The sequence below is a fragment of the Letharia columbiana genome, assembly GCF_014066305.1.
Source record: "Letharia columbiana isolate WasteWater2 chromosome Unknown Sc0000000_s0, whole genome shotgun sequence".
Lineage (NCBI taxonomy): Eukaryota > Fungi > Ascomycota > Lecanoromycetes > Lecanorales > Parmeliaceae > Letharia > Letharia columbiana.
In genome coordinates, this window is record NW_023501036.1 from 2,116,152 (window position 1) to 2,135,058 (window position 18,907).

Genomic DNA, 18,907 nt, shown 5'->3' on the forward strand with positions numbered 1-18,907 from the left:
TGGCTGTCCGTCCCCTGAGATCGAGTGTAGGTGATGGATCTTTGGCGGATCGAACATTCTGCAAGGCTGATCATCCAGGTAGACGATATCGCCGGATTGGATCTCCTGGATAGGCTGCTTCGCGTTCGGGCGGGCGGGTTTCGTTCCTACGGATGAAGTCTGCCATCTGCATCTCTCCAGTCACGTCATCCTTCGTCGCCCCGTCAAGGGATGGGGGAATCCGGCGCCGGGTTTGATACCCTTTCCGGGGGTGCTGACGTCAAAGCTTGGATTGATTATCATAGCCATAATGCCCATCATCAAACGAACGTGTCAAGGCTAGGGTACCGCTGCGTGAACGTACTACTCCAACTTCTTCTCGGACTGGGGTCAGCCAGATGGTAATCTTTGGGGTGAGAAAGCTGGACACTTCCACCGCACCTGCCGAAACACTCTGCGTTTTTCGTGCCGGGAAAGAACCGTGCTTCTCCCTAAGACTGGATAGCGCATAGACGGGGTATAGTGTACAAGGGAATATCTTGTCGACATGCCAATCGGGTTCCTTCCGGAATCGGAAGACAAGAGGAGAGAGTCCGTGTCGTGTTCGAGCTGTTCTCGTGGATTGAAGTGCGGTGCACTCGTTATATGGTACTCCCGCCCTCCCTGGAATTTTTCGGAATGCTAGTTTACTGATTGGTCGTAATAGGACATATTGGCCTTGATGGTTGTGGTCACCCTGAGTTGGAGTTGAGTTCTTGAAGGACATTACCAGACGTACGCCCCCATTTACTACACCTATACCCTCCATTTGACCTCTGTACATCCCCTTAGACAAAGCGTAACGTGTGGCCTACACGCGAGTCTCGAGCACAATTCCGGATACGTCTTCCGGGTGTTTTTCTACCACGCACAGAGCGTATCCCTCGCGAACAGGATGACCCCATCCTTAAGGCGGCCCCTCCTGTACCGTAAAAACTCGCTCCTACACTCCTTCCGTCCGCGGGAACTCGAAAAGGCTCGCTCTCAGGGGGTTCAGAGTACATCGACTTACGAGAAACGCACCTTGTGCCGCGATGCTGGACTACCTCGAAGCGTGCCTTAGTTGAGATCATCTCAAATCTGCCTGGGCTGAGCGAGCTCGGAGGAAAAGGGGTATTTGTAGCTGTTTGGGGGATGAAAGTGTAGCGAAAGGGGGGAGAAGTCTTCTAGGTACAAGCGGCCAAGTCACACGAATTTTAGTATCTGTCAGAAATGAGGAAGCTTGCTGCAATGCAGTGGTGAAGGCACTCACACCATGGTTTACTTCAATCAGCTTCCCAATCGAAATGGTCAGCAGATGATCCTCGGACCTGGTATCAGGCTGTAACTTCGATGCCGGGGACCTCGGGAGGCGGTGATGGAACCGCAAGCATATCCACATATTGGCCTAGGTTGCAGTGAGCGGTGCTAGGCTCGCTTTAAAAGTCGTCGCTACTGGTATGAGTCTCTACGGAGTAGCGGGTCTAATCTTGCGACCGGACTTACTTTCTGGCTAGCCAAGAAGATGGGCTGTCAATTGGAGCTTTGAGTAAGACAGGCGAGGAAACCCCCCAGGAATGCTATTCCTTGCGACAAGCCCAACCACAGAAAGCCATCCCCACACCATTTCCATCCGCGATGTTGAATCGCCCAACAAGCCCACAGCCCCATCAAGCGAAATTCGACAACGTCTCCGTAACCGTCGTCGCAGACTGGCCCTCAACGATGCGGAAATCCACCCCCTTGTAAAACTCAAACCACGTCGCAGACTTATAGCACGGATAAGCCGAAACGTCGCCCTTCGCCAGCCGCGCGACCCAGGCTTCCTTGTCCGCGACGGACCCGCCGTTGGCGGCGCCGGTTTCGCCGATGCAGAAGTGCTTGTTGTATTGCTGGGCGAAGCCGTCGTAGAAGGCGCCGTAAGCGCTGGCGAAAGTGGCGCCGGGGTTGGGGTAGACGTCCATGCCGACGATGTCGACGTAGTCGGCACCGGGCCACCAGCCGTTGAGGTTGGCGACCGAGTCTTCGTTTGGGGACCAGAACATGAGGATTTTGGGGTTGCTGGCGACGGCGGCGTGGACTCTTTGCCAGGCTGCGATGAACTCCGCTTGCGCTGTCGTGCGGGTTAGAGCATCTGGCGGGAGAGGAAAGGGGCATTGGGGTTTTTGCTTACTGCCTCCAGGATATGTAGGCCCGCTGGCTTGAGTGACATAGTAATTCACCTCGTGTGCAAAGCGAAGCCACACTTCTACACCTTGCGATGTGAATTTTTCCAATACGCTGGCAATCTGATTCGCGACGTCTGTCGAGATGTCTGCAAATTTGAGTCCGGTTGGCATAATGGCTGGGATGAAGACTGCGCCCGACGCAACGACATCGGACATGACGCTGGTCAGCTGATCGCCTGTGTATGGCACAGAACTGATTTGAGAGTAGCGTCCGTAACTTGGTCTCGTGAGTTTTCGGACAAGCGCATGCCACACAGGTCAGAGGACCAACTTACGTGCTTGCTTTTTTGCCAGAATCTCCGTTGATATGGCTCATTGTGGTGCCGGCGACATCGTCGGGCAAGAAGCCCCAGTAGATGCCATTATAGCCATGCATGCCACCAGAAGGGAAGTTCAGGTCATTTGTAGTGCATGTGTCCTTTAATAATATCAGATAGAGGCCTCCAGAATAAGAAGACAAGGGAAGACTTACTCTTCCTTCCAAGAATGGCGCGCAACTGGCGAGTTGGGCGAGTGCCACGATGGTAGAGACTAGTTGAAGATGCATGTTGGTATAGTCGTGTGGATACAGATACTAGTATGTTGGATCCAGTGGAAAGAGGAGGATGGTTGGGAGTTTTGCTTTATGGTCTCGACATGATGTTCTCGGTGCTGGGAATTCAGCACTTCTTGTACTCAGCTCATTGGCAGCTCAGCTCGAAGTTTTCATTAATCCCTCATCGTTGACAGCACCTTGAGAAAGGTCGAGCCGTGAGCATCGGGAATAATAGCCCAATTAAGGCTCTTTTGCGAGAGGATATGCAAGGCTGCAGCATAAGGGATGGTCGGTGACGCCTTGGTGTGATGCATGAGGCTATGAACTTGCAGGTGATCGGAACCCATCTAGAGCTTGTCTGATAGCGCTTCGGACCAACTCAGCCAATGATCAATGCCATAGTGACAGCGTCTGGCCTCAGGTCTATCTCGCGAGCTATGTCGCTCGCTAGCTATGTCGATTACTTGACATAGGTGAGCGTCGCAGGGTTTTGCTTCGACGCCCGCTAAGTAGGGTGATATCGGATGGACAGTGCCGTGCTGACTGGAGTGGCATGTTTCTGTCTTCGGCCCATTTGCGTCGTCTATGGGAGTCGAAGACGGGCTGCGCCGTTCAGTCCTTAGCCTTTCAAGGGAGTATCATTAAAAGGTGGGGACCAATCCTTCATCAGCATTGTGCTGAATGGTTACCCGGATTATGTATTGTTCTCAGCCCGATATGCATGTTATTGCGAAAAAAGCGAGCCGACAAGGGCCCAACGCGTTGGCTCCACAATCCCATCGCGCATCATTACCCGCTTGGACAGATCCTGGACAGCTATCAGCAAGACTCTCATGTAGAATTAGATGGTGTCCAGTTTGAGCCTACAGATATTCCCTCATGCAAGCTGTGCCCAGCTTACGCCCGACGGAAAACTTGGACAGGCTGCACGCAAAGGGAAGAACTGCCGCCCCGAGCCTGCTCCAGTCATTGACGCATGGCCTGAATTGTTGGACCTACTGACTCGAGGCTGGCTGAGCGCACGCGGGTAAGGTACCATCTCCGAGTAAATGCGGGATGTTGTGCCAGGCTGAACAGAGAATCAAACAGAGCTAGAAGGTCTGTTTCCGGAACAATGATATACACCTGCGCCCTCAGATGGAACTCGAAGTGGACGTTAGGACTCACTTGATCCTTAGCCCCCCACATACGGCTAACCATGTCCCTACCTCGGTCTCACTATAATATGCATGTATAGTCGAAATGCTTTGACCTTCCTTTCACAGTGAGGCTCAGACAAGCAATGTTCAAGGAAGGTGTTGTTGATCTTTGAGCTATCTGACCACGTGTTTCAACCCCAACATGGCTCGGGAAGAGGGTGGAAGAAAGCTGGATATAAATTTGCGCTCTGGCTTCACGAAGCCCAAAGACAAGTCTGCACACTAGGCGAGACATGGAATACGTCAGGTGGTCCCAGCCTGCCCAGACATGATCCAGCTCAAATCTTGTTCAGGGGCAAATTATGCACCGGCGGAGGCAGCGGCGTCCTGCAATTTCGATGTTTGGAATTAGCTTGGGGTTCAACCTGTAGGTCTTTGGATCGTTTCAGAGCTTGTCTGATTGCAGCTCATATCAACCCAGCCAATGACACATGCCGTCCGTTCCAATCGATCAAATCTGAAGATTGATCACTCTGTACGGACTCGCCTTGGCTAGCCGTGGAAGACTATGTGTTTGTAGGCTCAAACAACCCATCGACCATTCTCGCGTATTGCTGCGAGGCTGCAGAAATCTCCGGTGGTATGCATGAATTCATATCACGCTAAGACGAGTAGCAGATCAATCGAAGCCGCGAAGGGCGGTGCGGCATGCAAGGGCCCCGCACCTCGAGAGGGCGCAGGGGAGTAAGCACTTCGGATGCATGTAAGACGGATCAGCAGATCCCAAAGAGATGGGAACCAATCCCGCGGGCCGAACGGCCCCACGGTTACTGCACGCAACAGCGACTTGTGCGCTGGAGTAATTCCTTGATAAGCTAGCCGCCTGTAGTAGACGGAAGCGAGGTTGTATGCGCACCGCCTTCATAATACTTGAGACTGTTCTTAATGCACGTCGCTCGATTCTAACCACGAAGGCTCCGACACTTTTGAACTTCTTCTCCGCGGATCGATCAAGTGTGCACACCACTTGGATTGCATTGGCTTTCTAAGCTTCCATAAGGCGTGGTCTGGACAGTGTGGTTATTTGTTTAGCGGTTTATGCGCTTTTATGATCAGCTAGTGAAGGCTGTAGCTAATGTCTCGGTCGTAGCCCTCCTTCTCGGAAATGGCTTTTCTCGTAGGATTTGGGATTCGCTTGGGAAGGTTGCTCGAGAGAAATAACTTGCGCCCTCCCATGCGGGGTCATCATGTCGCTGAGAAGAGCGCTCCCTCGTAAGTACGAATCTTCGCCGAGTAACAGTGCATGACTTCATTCCAGGCGGAGGATCTTGATTTATTCTCCACTCCTTCACAGGCCAGAGAGTAGACGTCCAATGTCGCCGAGCGGTAAGTCAGGCTCCATGGTATCTGTAAAAAGCTCGTGCTAGCTCTGACTGGCACAGATTTCTCAGATGAAAGTGACCATGACCTGTCGCTTCACATTTGAAGGTTCTCTAAGATTTTCTTGAGACAACATACCTGGGTCACCACAACTACTTCCCATCTGTACCGCTCCTTACCGCGCATCATTTTCCGCCTGGTTCCCTCATCATACACTTCTCAGACGCAATTCCAGTCCCACCATAGGGTCTCATATCAATCAAAATGTCATCAACCGGCTTGAACCCATGTTTGAGATACAGCGGCATCCCTACTGCCGAGGACTCAAGGTATACTCTGCCGCCCACTTCATCCGCCATCGCAAGGCCTCCGCGGATAAGCAGAGAGCCGAGGCCGAGGCGCTGATGGCTGGGCGATACTGCAAGACCTAGAAGGACTATCATGATAATGGTCAATGGTGTGGGATCTTTGATGCTGAGGTCCGAAGGACATGAGAGGTCAGGACCCACCATAGTCCTTGCTATCATCAACCCACTTCTCTTGAAGCTTATCGAGAGCTGCAGAGAACGCTTCCTCAAGCTCCTTGTTGTATCCCTCGGGCCTTGCTAGCTTCGCTTCTTGCAATTTCTCTTTCTCAGCCTGTTGCTCTACGCTCAGACTATAAGGAATTTGCCACCTCGCGACAGCGACTATTTCTCTGTTATCTGTTAGCATCCGAATCCTATGTGAATGATCCTTGAAGCCTGGTAGCGCTTCAAGCCAACGTTTCAAGTAATTATCGTGCGTTCCTATGTGAAGAGCAGATATTACCCACCTCGTATCATCGTCGACGACCTTGAAGACTTTGAGCCCATTGAGGGAGCTCGTCTGTAACCTCCGCCGGTACTGTTGGCATTGATATGCATGCATGATGTCTGGCGGAACATTTTTTGCATAGAACCCAACAATGGGATCATCTTTGAATGCGGCGAGGGAGAGAGTAGCAAGAGCGGGGCAATCTGCAGAATTGGCAGCATGCACTGAGAACTTCATCTTAAAAAGAATGGAGGAAGTGTTACCGACTCAGGCGAAGGGAAAAAACCGCATGCTGAGAGCTGAGACTACCACCGCTAGCTGCATGCCAAGAAAAATATGTGCTGGGGCGTGTCCTTCCCAGTAGTGAAAAGCTTGCCAAGTACTGGTTTTTAACTATTTTTGATTCTCAGGGAGATCCCCTAAAACCCTCGGACCCGGGGCTCTTTAAGGGCTCTCCGGAGCTTCTGTCGAGGGGCTGTCAAAGCAAGCTCGAAATTTGATTATTTTAGTGATATTTGATTGATTTCAAGCTTGCTTTGACAGCCCCTCGACAGAAGCTCTCGGAGAGCCCTTAAAGAGCTCCGAAGGGTTTAAGGGATTTTAAGGGGTCTAACCCTGAGAATCGAGAGAGATAGTTGATATACTCAGGGGAGACCCCCTGAAACCCCCTAACCCTCGGGGGCTCTCCGAGGGCTCTCCGAGGGCTCCTGCCGGAGGGGCTCTTCTCGCAAGCTCGATAATTTGAATAAAAATCTTTCGTTTTTAGTATATCTTTACGAATACTTTATCAAATTTCGTCTTCGCTACTTTATTTAAAAGCGTATAATTAACTCTATAACTCTATAAATTTACTTTATTATTATCTATTACGTAACGTTAAAGGAATTAAATAGAATAAATTAATAAAGTTGATATTCGAGGTTCAGCCTTATGGTGCTTCCTCTTTTGGACGTACCCGTGTTTAGATCGAAAATGAAGAAATAAGATGTGTTTTAGACTGAAAACGATGAAATCCGATGATCTGATTGGTCACTAGCCTCTTAGCGTAGCACCCATTCTCGTTTTCAAGTCTTGGTATTGAGAAAGCAAGCTTTCCAACTAGCTGCATGCCAAGAAATTGTTAGTCACGAGCCGAGTACCTCCTCCTATTCGTCAATCAAGACCAGGGTAGCCTGCAAGGATTTCTAGCATATTTCGAGTGCAATCCTTTTGTTCTCTAATCATGGTTTTTACTTCAGGCAACACACGCTATCGTGCATATTTTCTACCAGCAAACCATTTCTTCTTCCCCCCACCTGTCATCCAACCAACGACTGATCCAACTCTACCTCTCCACCGGCAGCAGCTCCTTGATAATAGTGCCTTTTACAGCCCTCTCCATACTCACCTTAACCACAAAATCCGTCTCTCTGTACCCAAGACTACTATGCTCCATCATATACTTGGGCACAAAGATCAAAGCACTGATGAGCCTTCCATACTGTATCGGAACCCAAAGTCAGCGTACCCTTATCGTTGGACCATTGTAGAATAGACTACGAAGATGCGCCTCTACCCTTGGTCTCTCCTGACAACCGACCTGAGTCTGCTGCACATGCAGATGCAAGTTTCCGCTCGAAGAGGTACTCGAAAATGACTGCATCTGGCTTTCGGCAGGGAATCGGGCGACATGGAGAAGGGCGTTATGGAAAGTGAGAAAGACGTCGTTGATGTCTACTTTGGCGGCACCAGCAATGCTTTCATTGCTGACGGCACGACCTCGTGAGGGTGAAAGGATGATTGAAACCTTGAGGTGGAAGAACCCAAGTGGTGCTAGATTGCTGTCTGTTACATTACCGACTAGCGCGTTAGGTGGGGCAGTGTCCTCGCCGCTGCCTGTTAGGTTCGTTTGTGCGAGGTGCTCTCCGAGGACCTGAGTTAGGTTGCCGGTGCCACCTGCTAAGCTCAAAGCCTGCTTCACCGCAACTTTGAGCCTCCCGACCAGGTTGTCTTCCGAAAAGAGGTCCAACATGACATATGTTTCCAGCCACCATGGAACGACAGGTGCAGCATACAATGTCGTCAGAACCATTGCGCGCTTCTTCACCGACCAAACAAGTACACAAGTAGATGAACTTTTGTACCCGCTTTAACAGAATGTTTCTGCATGGCCGCTTTTTAATTTTGGCGCTCTCATCATGCTTCGATCTGTCGGACACATGGGATGCCTCAAGATCATTGACTGTGTCGGCTCAGAGTCGGCAGCAGACTATTACGCTATGAGATCGTATTCAAGAATTTGAAAGCTTTCAATATCATTGATATACATGCTCTGAAGGTTGAGTGCTTTTCAATGAATCCTCGGGGATCCGACTAGCAACCATCCGCGAAGGAATAACCAAAAAACACTGTGCGTCCAAACCTCGCTTCAGCGTTTCAAAAATCAGCTTTTCTCATCCTTCCGTTCGTCACCATTTCAAACCCAGAACCCTCCCAATTCAAACACGACTCGCTACGGCAGAGCGGGAGGCAGAACATCGCCAATGCTGCCCAGCCCCATCCCAACACGGGCAAGCAGCTGTGTGTTAATGATATCGTAACGGTGGAGATAGAGCACAGCGTAAGCGCCTCTAATCGGATCATCCCCAGAAAGGGCGCAGCTCTCTATCATTTCCAGCGACCTTCCATCCCCCAAGAGATGACTCGCCATGTAGATGCTCGCGGCCGCAACACTACGAACCAAGCGATCATCATTTTCACGTTCAATCCTTTCGAATGCGAAAATGTCGTGAATTTGATTCGCCATCCATCGAGCCATGCCAGCGATCTCAGGCATGTGGTTCAAGCCAAGCTGCGCAGAGAGGCCCACGCATCGATTCGCCAGCACGGTGTGGATCCTCATATGTTCGGCGTTGGACTGTGAGATTGGCGGACGTCGGACCCGGCGGAATAGCACGTGTCGGCAGACGGGGCAGGTGTTGTTGCCGGCACCGCCCTGTGCCCGAGGGGAGAGCCAGGTCGAGATGCATTCCGAGCCCATGATGTGGTTGCATGGCAGTATCACCGCGCGTTCGATGGTGCCGTTTTCCGAGGGCGTGGTGCCGTAGTCTTCCATGCAGATGAAGCATCGCTGGTCTCCCTTCTCCAACACGCCCCTGCGGACGTAACGGAGCTGGGCGAGAAATTCTTCGGCCATGGCGGATGGGTGGTCGGATGGGTGGATTGGCTTTGGAAATTTGCGTTTGAGAAGTTGGTATCCGGTTGAACAGAGGCAGGAATGACTCCGCTGATATACTTCGACAAAGAGAACAAATATGCAAGCCAGGAGTGCATACACGTGTCACGCAATGTGTCAAAGGCTTGTCTGAAAGTGTTGTGAGTGACTCGGCCTTTGTGTTCAAATCTGCATTGTTCGGCTCTCGTTAACACTTCTGTGAACAATGGCAATCACGTCAACACAATGACATTTCTACATGGGTTGAGTCACACTCAAATTCCTCCTTTTGTTAAAAATTGTCAACATCCAATTGGACCAACTAAATGTCATGCCATCCCTAAGTTATTGAGGGCACGATTCCGCTACCTCAGGATCATATTCCTGATAGTGTCTTGAGGCCAAACAGCAAGCTTTGCATGCCATAGACACCGGCTCAACTTCAGACTTCATTGCTATTGCTTTTTGCGAAGGTAACATCCTGTTCGTGTTGCTAAGAGCATCGTCGCTATTACTACCGTCGGATTAGGGCAAACGTTAGGCAAGCTGTCAAGGAAGTGGCCTATCTGGGGCGCCAAAACCAACCATTCTAATGTCAAGTTCGGGCATCAACTCGAAATTGGTTGTCGTTCATGATCGAAACTGCCTTAGGAACATTTTCATACAATTCACTGTTCTGGTCGAAGTGTTTGGGGATTGTACCAATTTCCACTGGCACTTTTGATTAGCTTGCTGCTACGAAATTGAAGCCCACTGACCACTGCAGCCAAGCAAGTAAATCCCACGCACCCCCACGCAGCAGTTTGTGGATCGCGCACGCCGGAGACGCAGTCAGCACGGTGGTTTCTCGCCCGGTTCTGCTTCTTCGCGCGCACGCCTATCTAATCTTCATATATTGTATTTGCCATGCCGTCGCCGCCGAAGAGTAGAGCCCGCCGCCGTTCGTCAAGTATATGTATGTATCATGTATACGATCCTCGATGCTGCAGACCGCAGCTCGGGAAATGGGCCCGGATGGGTTGCGGGAAGTTGCGTTTTGAGGGGGACGCAACGGAAGGGATTACAGCGTAGGAGTCTGATAAGCCAACACGGTTGGCGAGAGGAATCGATTTCGGTCTGTGAGGTAGCGTGGCTTGGGTTGGTTCAGTGGAGAGAGATGTATGTTGGACTGTTTGCTGGCCTGATTTTGATGTGTCGCCGAGAGCGAGGGTCGATCTTGTACTGGCGAGGCTCTGGTATCGAGCAAATGGAAGACCTCGTTGGCAGATCTTTAAGAAGAATATGACTTCCAGTTTTGAAAAATATCTAGGCTGACGAGGCCTCTGATGTACTCATGTATACCTATGAGGCTTAAAATGTGAGGCTGAGAGGGTTCCTAGCTATTACAGTGATGTGAGTAACAAGCTACGGCCTACCAGCAATTCTTACCTAACCACTCAGATAAGATTGAACCCCGAAGCTCACTGGGGGGCTCTGCTATATGGCGTCATCCGTAAATCGATACCCTGAACAAACTCTCTATCCAAACCTTCCCTTCAACGGACGGAGCAATCTCGCCAGATCATCAACGGAACCTCCTTCAACATGCCAGAAGCAAATCCCCACTCTTCTCCAAATGTCTTGCTTTTTCATTCTCAGACCACTGCGGACACTGCCCTCTCGTACAATGACTAGCGCAATTTCCATAGATTCAATGTGCTTAGTGCGTCCGAGGTAAAGTACGCTAGGCGTCATGTCGCTGTGCCTCGTTACTATGGCTTCCCCGATGGCCTGTAGAGTGTCCGCTGCGCGAGTCAATTCAGGAACTCTACATTCGATTATCGGTTCTGCTCGGTCATCCAGCACGGTGGTGTCCGGAGGCCATTCGAATGACATGGCTTGACTACAGTCCATCATCACGCCTTGCTTTGCTCGTTTGAATACCCGATCCATGTACCCTCCATTCCTAAAATAGGCGTTGCGCGCCTTCAACTCACTGGGAGCGTCGCTCGCCTTGTGCAGCCACGTCAACATCTCTTGGCTTCTTGATTTCCAGAAAGCCAAAAGCTCGCGTAGAGTAAATGCTGTGCCTTCGAAGTAAGCCTCGCTCTTTTTGTGGACCGAGATGGTGCAGGCTGAAGATAGGAATTGCTCATGCACGATTACATTGTGAAAGCGCTCAGGCACCCGGATGTGGTTGATAATGCACCAGCTCTGCCCTGCTTCAGGTACTTTCAGATGCTGGAAAGCCTGACTGAGTAGAGCAGACCGGGAGGTCAGGGTTGTAAGGAACTGCAGTTCCAGATCTTCGAGGCCAAAGTGTCGCATCCTCGGAATTGAAGTCACGGAGTTGCCGAGTCTATAGCCATAAACCTGCATGATAGCGTAAATGCGATCTACAGGCCGAGAGGTTTTTCTAAACCTGGCTGCAGCGTACTGGATGTTTGGGTTTGGGCAGAGCATAAAGTCTATGCCTGACTCATCAATGATCGTGCGTAGCGACTGAAGCCTTTCCGACTGCAGCGAGAGCCTACCGTCGTGAACTGCACCTGACTCCGCTTGCATAGCCTGATCGGTTAAGCTTCTTGCAATGCCGCAAGCACCGGAGATTTCCATTAGTTCGCAAAAGGCACTTTGGCCAGTCCACGGTCCATTGGTTGCGACAGGCTCACCCCTTTTATTCAACAGTATGGCATGTCTTTGCAATACCGACTCCTGTAATGTCCACAGTGAAGAGAACCAAGGATCTTGAAGGATACGGGATATGCTACTAAGCATCCCTTCTGCTGCCTGTAGTGGGTCAACATTTCCTTGGGCATATTCGTAACCGCAACGCATCAGAACCTGCATGTGTTGGTTGAGGGTTTCGGGCTCATGTTTGTTCAGCCAGACATATGCTTGTCGAGCACCTTTGAAAATGATAGCTTGTCGCCCAACTTCTTCCATCTTTTCTTTCTCCCGTTTTTGATCAATGCAAGCTATGTCTATCCAAACATACTTATCTTTGAGCATGACCTGCTCCAGGAGACGGTTCAGGTCGGCAACGGTGAAATGATTTACATTGATTGATGGTACCTGCCAGTCGATGCCCTTGATCTTGAGTCGCGGACCGTCCGGAACTTCGTATCTGCCCCAGGTGTACGAGAGGATAGCATAACTCGGCTCTGTATCAAGACCATACACATTCCCAGGCTTCCATTCTCTAGAGGTCATGGAGGGAATATGGAGTAGGCGGTGTGGCCAAGCATGAGGTACACCCAGCGTGTAGATATCGTATGCCATCTGGATCAAGCGTACATGATCGGTGAGATTGGAGTTTGGGCGGACACAACATCACCAGCTGATTTAGGGCGCAGCGCATCAGACAGTGCATCATGCTTGTGGCAGGGGCACCTCACAAACAAGATGCATTTATCACAAGTTCTATGGTAGTGTAGAGTATGTACTCGTAGTGGCCGAAAGAATTCGCCTTGGTCGTTGGAGTGAGCAAGGGAAAGAAATCTTTTTTAGATCTAGCTACCTCAAGTAAGCTTACATGTACCAAGCCCCAATCGCGCCACACCACACAGCAACCTTACTACTTAGGTACTAGTACCTTAGCTCCGGGATGATTTCCCGATGGTGCCGGAGCTAAGGAAGCATGTGGCACGATTACCTTACAGTACCTTTACCTTAGCGTTATCGGTCGCCACTGACACCGACACCGACACAGCCTGATTCCCATGAAATCCGCTTCATTTTCAGCTCATCCAACCCCTATTATTTTGTCAACGATACTACCACAAGAAAAGTGGGGCTATGCAATATTCGCTGGCACCCTCAATACCTATTACTTTTACCTTTCTTTCAACATGAACCAATTCCAAGAATCTTCTCTGCTACATCAAGCCTTCTCCTCATTTCCAGTACAAAGTCAACAACATCTAACATTCATTCCCCAAGGACAGCAACAAGTCTCTATCAGCGACATGTCCAACGCTTCCCAGACCACCTCTGTCATTAGTGCGTTGGGAACCATAATCGGATATATCGGTTCCGAAGCTGCCACGGAAGATGTCTTTGAGAGGCTTCTGTGGCCCCAACGCTTCTTCAATGCTTTCTCCTGGCAGGACCTTCTTGAGATCGGATTACTCCATCCCATGGGTGGGCCCATGCACAAGGCTGCTCTGAACACTCTCGACAAATTTCATCGCGCTGGCCTATTCAGAGGCCGCAATCTGGGCAACATGTTGGGAACCGCGTTTTTTCATGATACCGGTCTGAAATACAAGATGCATGATCCACCACCAGGCTCAAAGGGCAAGGAATACGTTCGCAATGGTCTATGGGTCCAAGCCGTTGCTCGTATCTCCCTTGTGGTTCAATGTCAGAAAGAGCAAAACCCAGAATCGGGCGTGAAGCCACCGAGACTAGTCCGGGCAAGGTCGGTGGTGAATTTTCTGGAGTTGTCATATGTAGATGGAACAACGGACCCGCGAAAGACGGTGAGATATGACACTGGGTCTACTAGCTGTCGAACTCTCCTGGCCATCGTCTGGAGCGAAATCACTGGGCTGGTTGTTGGCGGTTTCGCTGTGGGGTATTGGCGATCATACTTTAGCTTTCTATGGTTCCTCCCTCTGGCATTGAAGCTGTTGAGCGCATTCTTCACGATACAACGAGAAGCTCTCCTTACAAAGCCAACGGAGAAAGAAGCGGATGGAGAAGAAACCAAACGTTTTGAGGTTAACACTCACGGCCACGGTTTCCTCGTCATCGAAGGCAAAGAATCGGCCGTCTTGCAATTCTTCAGACACTACGGTCATCCTATCCGCAATCGCGCGCGCGAAATTGCCCAGATCTCCATCGTCGTTGCATTCGGCCTCGCATTTCCAATAGGCTTGATGTGCTCGCTCATATGGATGCCCGTCGGACTGCAATACGTCTGGCTTGGATACCAACTTTACGCTACTCTGGCCATGTATATCCACCGCTTCACCAAAGCTCATCAATGGGCGAGAACCGAAGCGAGGCTTGCACAGAAGTTTGCCACGGGCAACAATGAAGAGCGTGTCGCGTACCTGCAGGATGAGCGTGGCAATACGGTTATGGGGAAACTGACGAGGATATACGTTGGTAATTATGGTGAGGGGCAACAGGTACTCAAGGATTTCTTGCATGGGAAACCAAAGGAAATCCGGAAAGGGAAGAGCGACCACGACCTTCACGAATCGGAGAGCTCTGATACATTGAAGAGCACTCCCGAGGACTCTGACGATAGCAATGCCTGATGCAGTGCCTACGACTGAGGGCTATGATGCTGCACGTATCGACTGGAAGAGAAATGGAGATTCTTTCAGCATCGAGTGGTACCACATCGATCATTTCACACGAGGTCTAAGTATGAATATTCTCTATCATTCGAACTCAGTGACTGTCTTTTTTGTTGACTTAGCAAGCGTCGCAGATAATGTTTGCTTGAGCGTCTGGTTGCAAAACGAGAAATGTACAGATGATTGAAGGCTATTACAAGGTTGACAGTGACGCAACGTCAAAAGTGTTGCGCGAAGAAGTGTCTTTGCTATCATCGTCATGTTGTGAGGAATGTACAGATAGCTGAAAGCTATTACCCGGTTCACAGTGAGACAACTTCAAATATGCTGCACGAAGACATGACATTACGATCATTGCGATGCTATCAAATATATCATTCCATGCAATGAACACAAGCTCGTGTAAACCCAAAAACCACGGCTCAAGCAACAATGCATCACGAACACCCGACCATTTTCCTAACCCACGGCTCTCAACCAGTCCAACTCACCGCACGAGCATCAATCCATGCGCCCGGCGCATCGAACCCCGTCCCGTCAAAAGCATCAGCAGTATCCACTCCACGTCAACCCATCCCCCAACTCCTTCGCGCGCCCGGGAGTCCCAAAATGCCCCAGCCCAGATCCATCCCACGATCCACCAACACAGAGTTCAGCCTCACCGCGAGCGGTCCGCTGACGAGTCTAGCCCCTGGCGAACCTGACCTGGATGATGGCGATGCTCTTTGGCGCAGCACAAACGATGTCTTGAATTCATTGATGCAGTGCCCCGTAGATAGCGCCCCCATTGGTAGGCACGAGGAACGCGTAGGAGTGTCTTGCACATTATCATTATCATTTGATTTTGCAAGCTATCAGGGAGGGAGGGACGGCGAGTTGGCAACTCGCCACAGTGGGACCGGTGTCACAGGGGTACGCCCCAGTTTCAGGACCCCTGCAAGGGGGTAGGAGACACCCTGTTTCGCACCTGTCAATGGCTCTCATCTTATTGCATACCATTGCCCTCCCCCCCCACCCAACCGCGCCCGTATAGTACATAGCTAGCTACCAATTCACTCCAGGTCTATGGGAGTTTTCGGCGCCGGGGTTCGAGAAGTCTGCCTGTTCGGGCTTGTTATCCCCGGCGTGGGAGCGCCCAACCACTTGGTCACATCCTGTGTGCCTCCTGTTTGGATATGTGACGGGTGGTTTTCATGGATGGGATAGCTAAAAGTGCATATTCATGGAATGCGGACTAAATATCCACAACAATCAATACCCACAATCCCCAAACACGCTTCCAGAATCCATCATCCCCCCACGGATCGCAAAAGCCTCTTTGCGCGCGAAGGTCTCTCGTCGCATCTCAGCGCCCATGCCATACTGGCTCAAACCAGGCCAGCGGCGTCTAGAAATGCGGACCGGCAACAGCACCGACGAACCCAACGTTTCTCACCATCGCAAGGGCTGCAACCGTGAATGTAGGCACAGACTCCGAAAAAGCACGCGCGTCCCTCGGAACCTCGTCCGCGCCGACTTCCAGTCTGGCCATCCGTGCTTTACGGGGATAGGTCAAATATACGAAGACACGCGGTTCATTCGCGAGGTCGAATCTGGATGAGTGGCCGGCCGGCCGCCTGCGTGTTGAGGTTGTTGGGGTTTGCGCTGTCGGCTGGATTGCTCTTGATCGGTAGGGGTAAGATCGAGGATACTTACATCGTCCCTGATTCTCTTCCTCTCACGGAGAGGACCTCATCATTGGATATTGAAAAGCGTGAGCTTTCTCTACGCTGCTGCAATACCTATGACGGGGATCGCGAGACCCATATGCGGTTTCTCGACGTCTTTATGTGTATACACGTGGAGATGTGGTATATGGGAATTTGTTCACGTATTCTATCTCTGCATTGCTAACCAAAGAAGCCTTCGAGATGATGCCATCCATCCTTTCCTCCATCCAAGCGAGGCTTGAGAGAAGAATCGACACCATCCTTCGACGAATGAGAAACCAGCCAAACACAATTCCCGATTCGATGACAAAATCCAACACCATGAGCCTCTATTTGGAGTATCATTAGTCCGGCATTGAAACGCTCGTTGCCGAACTCACACCGACCAAGGAGAAACACACCCAGATCAACATCTTTACATTGGTCGGCGATTGACTGGGCTCGTTGGTGCTGGCGGTCCCCATCTTGTAGATTGACATCATTCAAGACTTCAAGCTTCGGCGACTGGCTTTCGAAACCGTGTACCGCGATCCAGGGCAATCATTTGGACCGATGGAATTGAGCAACGGTGCATCCTCCAGGCCGACTTGAGGATCGTCCTTGCGTATTCGAGCCGTCAACTTCTTCCCAAGCACCTTGGAGAGTAGGGAACGGGCAGGCCTTCCCTGATAGGTATGCCCAAGTGTTGCCTCCCGACGAGTTTGGACAAGCGCTCATCCTGAAATCTCCAGTACTCGCACAACTGTTCATACATGCGGAACCGGCGAGCCCGGTAGCTTTGGCGCATCGTCATTCCGCGCAGATACCCGGAAGAGCTCGTGGATATCCTAGGCCAAAGTCACACTGCGAATCTCGTTCACTGGGGCGGGTCAAGCTGCTTTTGAGGGCCCATCCAGTGCATTCAAAGGATCTTCTCCTTTTCTGGAAGCAAGCCTCCACCAGCTCCGATATTCCGGGAGATTGCTCGGTTCAAAGTATTCATTTCGACGCCACACATGTCATCAAGGAAAAAAGTGCCGGCCCATCTGATGCGCACCAATCTTTCCCTGAGTTACGAGCAAAATCAATTGGAGACCTCCTCATCAGCGTATTTGGAGAAGCCTTGCGTGTGCTTCTAGTAGGGAGTATGACTTCCACGGCAAGGGGCCACAAGAAGGATACTCGCATAGGACTTATAGTGACCGATCGACACGATGATGATGATACCTACTGGCTTCGTACTGGTGTATGCCTATGGGAAACACCTTCCGAAAATCCATCTACTGGGGAATACCCGAATTGGCATCGGGTTCAATGCCTTTTAGGGTAGTGCATTTTTCGAACTAACACATTTCTATAAAAAAAAGTCACTCCAACAGAGTTGCCACAAAATTCATCCGCATGGAATTCCTGATAGGAGAAGTTGACATCACAGTCATCTTTTGGTAGCCAGCAAAAGTATTTCAAATAACAATGATGTGCAAAGACACTCCAAGGCGATCCTTTCGTGCCCATGAGGGCGTCATAGGGCACTGCATAGTTTGAGACATCGTTCGTGCTGCGCCATAAGAGGGTTGCTAGTATCCAGGTCTAAAGCTCAACTCAGGTTCGCTGAGGCTTAGACATGTCAGCGGACCTCGGTAAGGCCGAAATCGTGGTTTCCATAAACAGCTGATATTTTTGACGGGGTTCGACATACCTTCTGACTCAAACCGGGCGCATGAGTTGATCCTCGTGCGGTGACTGTACAACGGTGAACCAACCGTCTCCGTGGGAGGAAACTCTATCCTTTCGCTATTATCCAAAGTATCAACACTGCGCAACACCATCTCGTTCGAATGAGGTTCATGCGCACCCTGGAGACTCACGCCGCTACGGACGTAAGCGATCTTGCAGAGTGATACTGCGACGCGAACTTCCTTCTCCGGCACGAGCACGAGCCCGGGTTGGAGCTCTCCCGCGAAAGCTGCTACATCACCATCTTCAGGCGCGATATCCATCACCGCCTTGATTGGAAGGTTACATGGTCTCTCGCTTGATCGCAAAATTCCAGTCTCGTATATCTTGACACTGGCATTAGGCCTAATCTCCCACTGCAACAAAGATGGGTGGTCGATCATATCTTGATACCAACCTTCGACCAAGCCCGAGTCTTGTGCAGTATCAACAAAGAATCTCCTGGGGACCCAAACGATAACATTGAGCCTGAGACTTCGTTCAAAGGTACGGTTAAACCGAATGGTTTGAATGACATGTAGAACAATGACTCCATCTTTTCTGCAGCTTCGCAGACAAATTTCAGAGGAAAGCTCCAAGCACAATGTCAGTATCTGGGGGAAGATCTCCGTACATCTCGACATGTCTTCTGTGCCAGCTGGTCACTCCAACAACCGACATGATGGCTTCAGCACGTCTCTCACGACATGTACGTGTCTGGCCCAACCCAAGAACGACAACGCGCGTAGCCCTGTTTCCCAGGCCGAATACTACTCGTTGCATACTGAGAAATCGTCCGGCACCTTGTGGCGAATTGGTGAAATGAATGCGCTCCCAGAAAAACGCCTCCCTGTTAACCCCAAAACAGCGATAAAGATTGACCAAGTGTAATGACAGGATTGGGTACTATGGAGGACGCCTGCCAATGTTTGTCACAACATATGA

The 18,907-nt window shown here is 50.6% G+C and overlaps 7 protein-coding genes across 7 annotated transcripts; 1 reads left to right on the top strand and 6 right to left on the bottom strand.

Annotated features, from left to right (window-relative positions):
• Positions 1-1,667: 1,667 nt before the first annotated feature.
• On the bottom strand, positions 1,668-2,772 carry HO173_000602 (uncharacterized protein; the record flags this gene model as incomplete). The annotated part of the gene is made up of 4 exons (XM_037302551.1): positions 1,668-2,110; positions 2,171-2,442; positions 2,501-2,643; positions 2,698-2,772. The coding sequence occupies 4 exons, from the start codon at positions 2,770-2,772 to the stop codon at positions 1,668-1,670; spliced, it is 933 nt and encodes a 310-aa protein (XP_037171130.1).
• A 2,692-nt stretch (positions 2,773-5,464) lies between these two features.
• Positions 5,465-6,311, bottom strand: HO173_000603 (uncharacterized protein; the record flags this gene model as incomplete). Its single annotated transcript, XM_037302552.1, has 3 exons — positions 5,465-5,715; positions 5,789-5,976; positions 6,094-6,311. The coding sequence occupies 3 exons, from the start codon at positions 6,309-6,311 to the stop codon at positions 5,465-5,467; spliced, it is 657 nt and encodes a 218-aa protein (XP_037171131.1).
• Positions 6,312-7,572: 1,261 nt separating this feature from the next.
• HO173_000604 (uncharacterized protein) lies at positions 7,573-8,145 on the bottom strand (the record flags this gene model as incomplete). The annotated part of the gene is made up of 1 exon (XM_037302553.1): positions 7,573-8,145. One exon carries the CDS (start codon positions 8,143-8,145, stop codon positions 7,573-7,575), a length of 573 nt encoding a protein of 190 aa, XP_037171132.1.
• Positions 8,146-8,565: 420 nt separating this feature from the next.
• HO173_000605 (uncharacterized protein) lies at positions 8,566-9,249 on the bottom strand (the record flags this gene model as incomplete). The annotated part of the gene is made up of 1 exon (XM_037302554.1): positions 8,566-9,249. One exon carries the CDS (start codon positions 9,247-9,249, stop codon positions 8,566-8,568), a length of 684 nt encoding a protein of 227 aa, XP_037171133.1.
• A 1,536-nt stretch (positions 9,250-10,785) lies between these two features.
• HO173_000606 (uncharacterized protein) lies at positions 10,786-12,528 on the bottom strand (the record flags this gene model as incomplete). The annotated part of the gene is made up of 1 exon (XM_037302555.1): positions 10,786-12,528. One exon carries the CDS (start codon positions 12,526-12,528, stop codon positions 10,786-10,788), a length of 1,743 nt encoding a protein of 580 aa, XP_037171134.1.
• Positions 12,529-13,097: 569 nt separating this feature from the next.
• HO173_000607 (uncharacterized protein) lies at positions 13,098-14,516 on the top strand (the record flags this gene model as incomplete). The annotated part of the gene is made up of 1 exon (XM_037302556.1): positions 13,098-14,516. One exon carries the CDS (start codon positions 13,098-13,100, stop codon positions 14,514-14,516), a length of 1,419 nt encoding a protein of 472 aa, XP_037171135.1.
• A 3,327-nt stretch (positions 14,517-17,843) lies between these two features.
• Positions 17,844-18,643, bottom strand: HO173_000608 (uncharacterized protein; the record flags this gene model as incomplete). The annotated part of the gene is made up of 3 exons (XM_037302557.1): positions 17,844-17,857; positions 17,946-18,451; positions 18,597-18,643. 3 exons carry the CDS (start codon positions 18,641-18,643, stop codon positions 17,844-17,846), a joined length of 567 nt encoding a protein of 188 aa, XP_037171136.1.
• Positions 18,644-18,907: the final 264 nt, after the last annotated feature.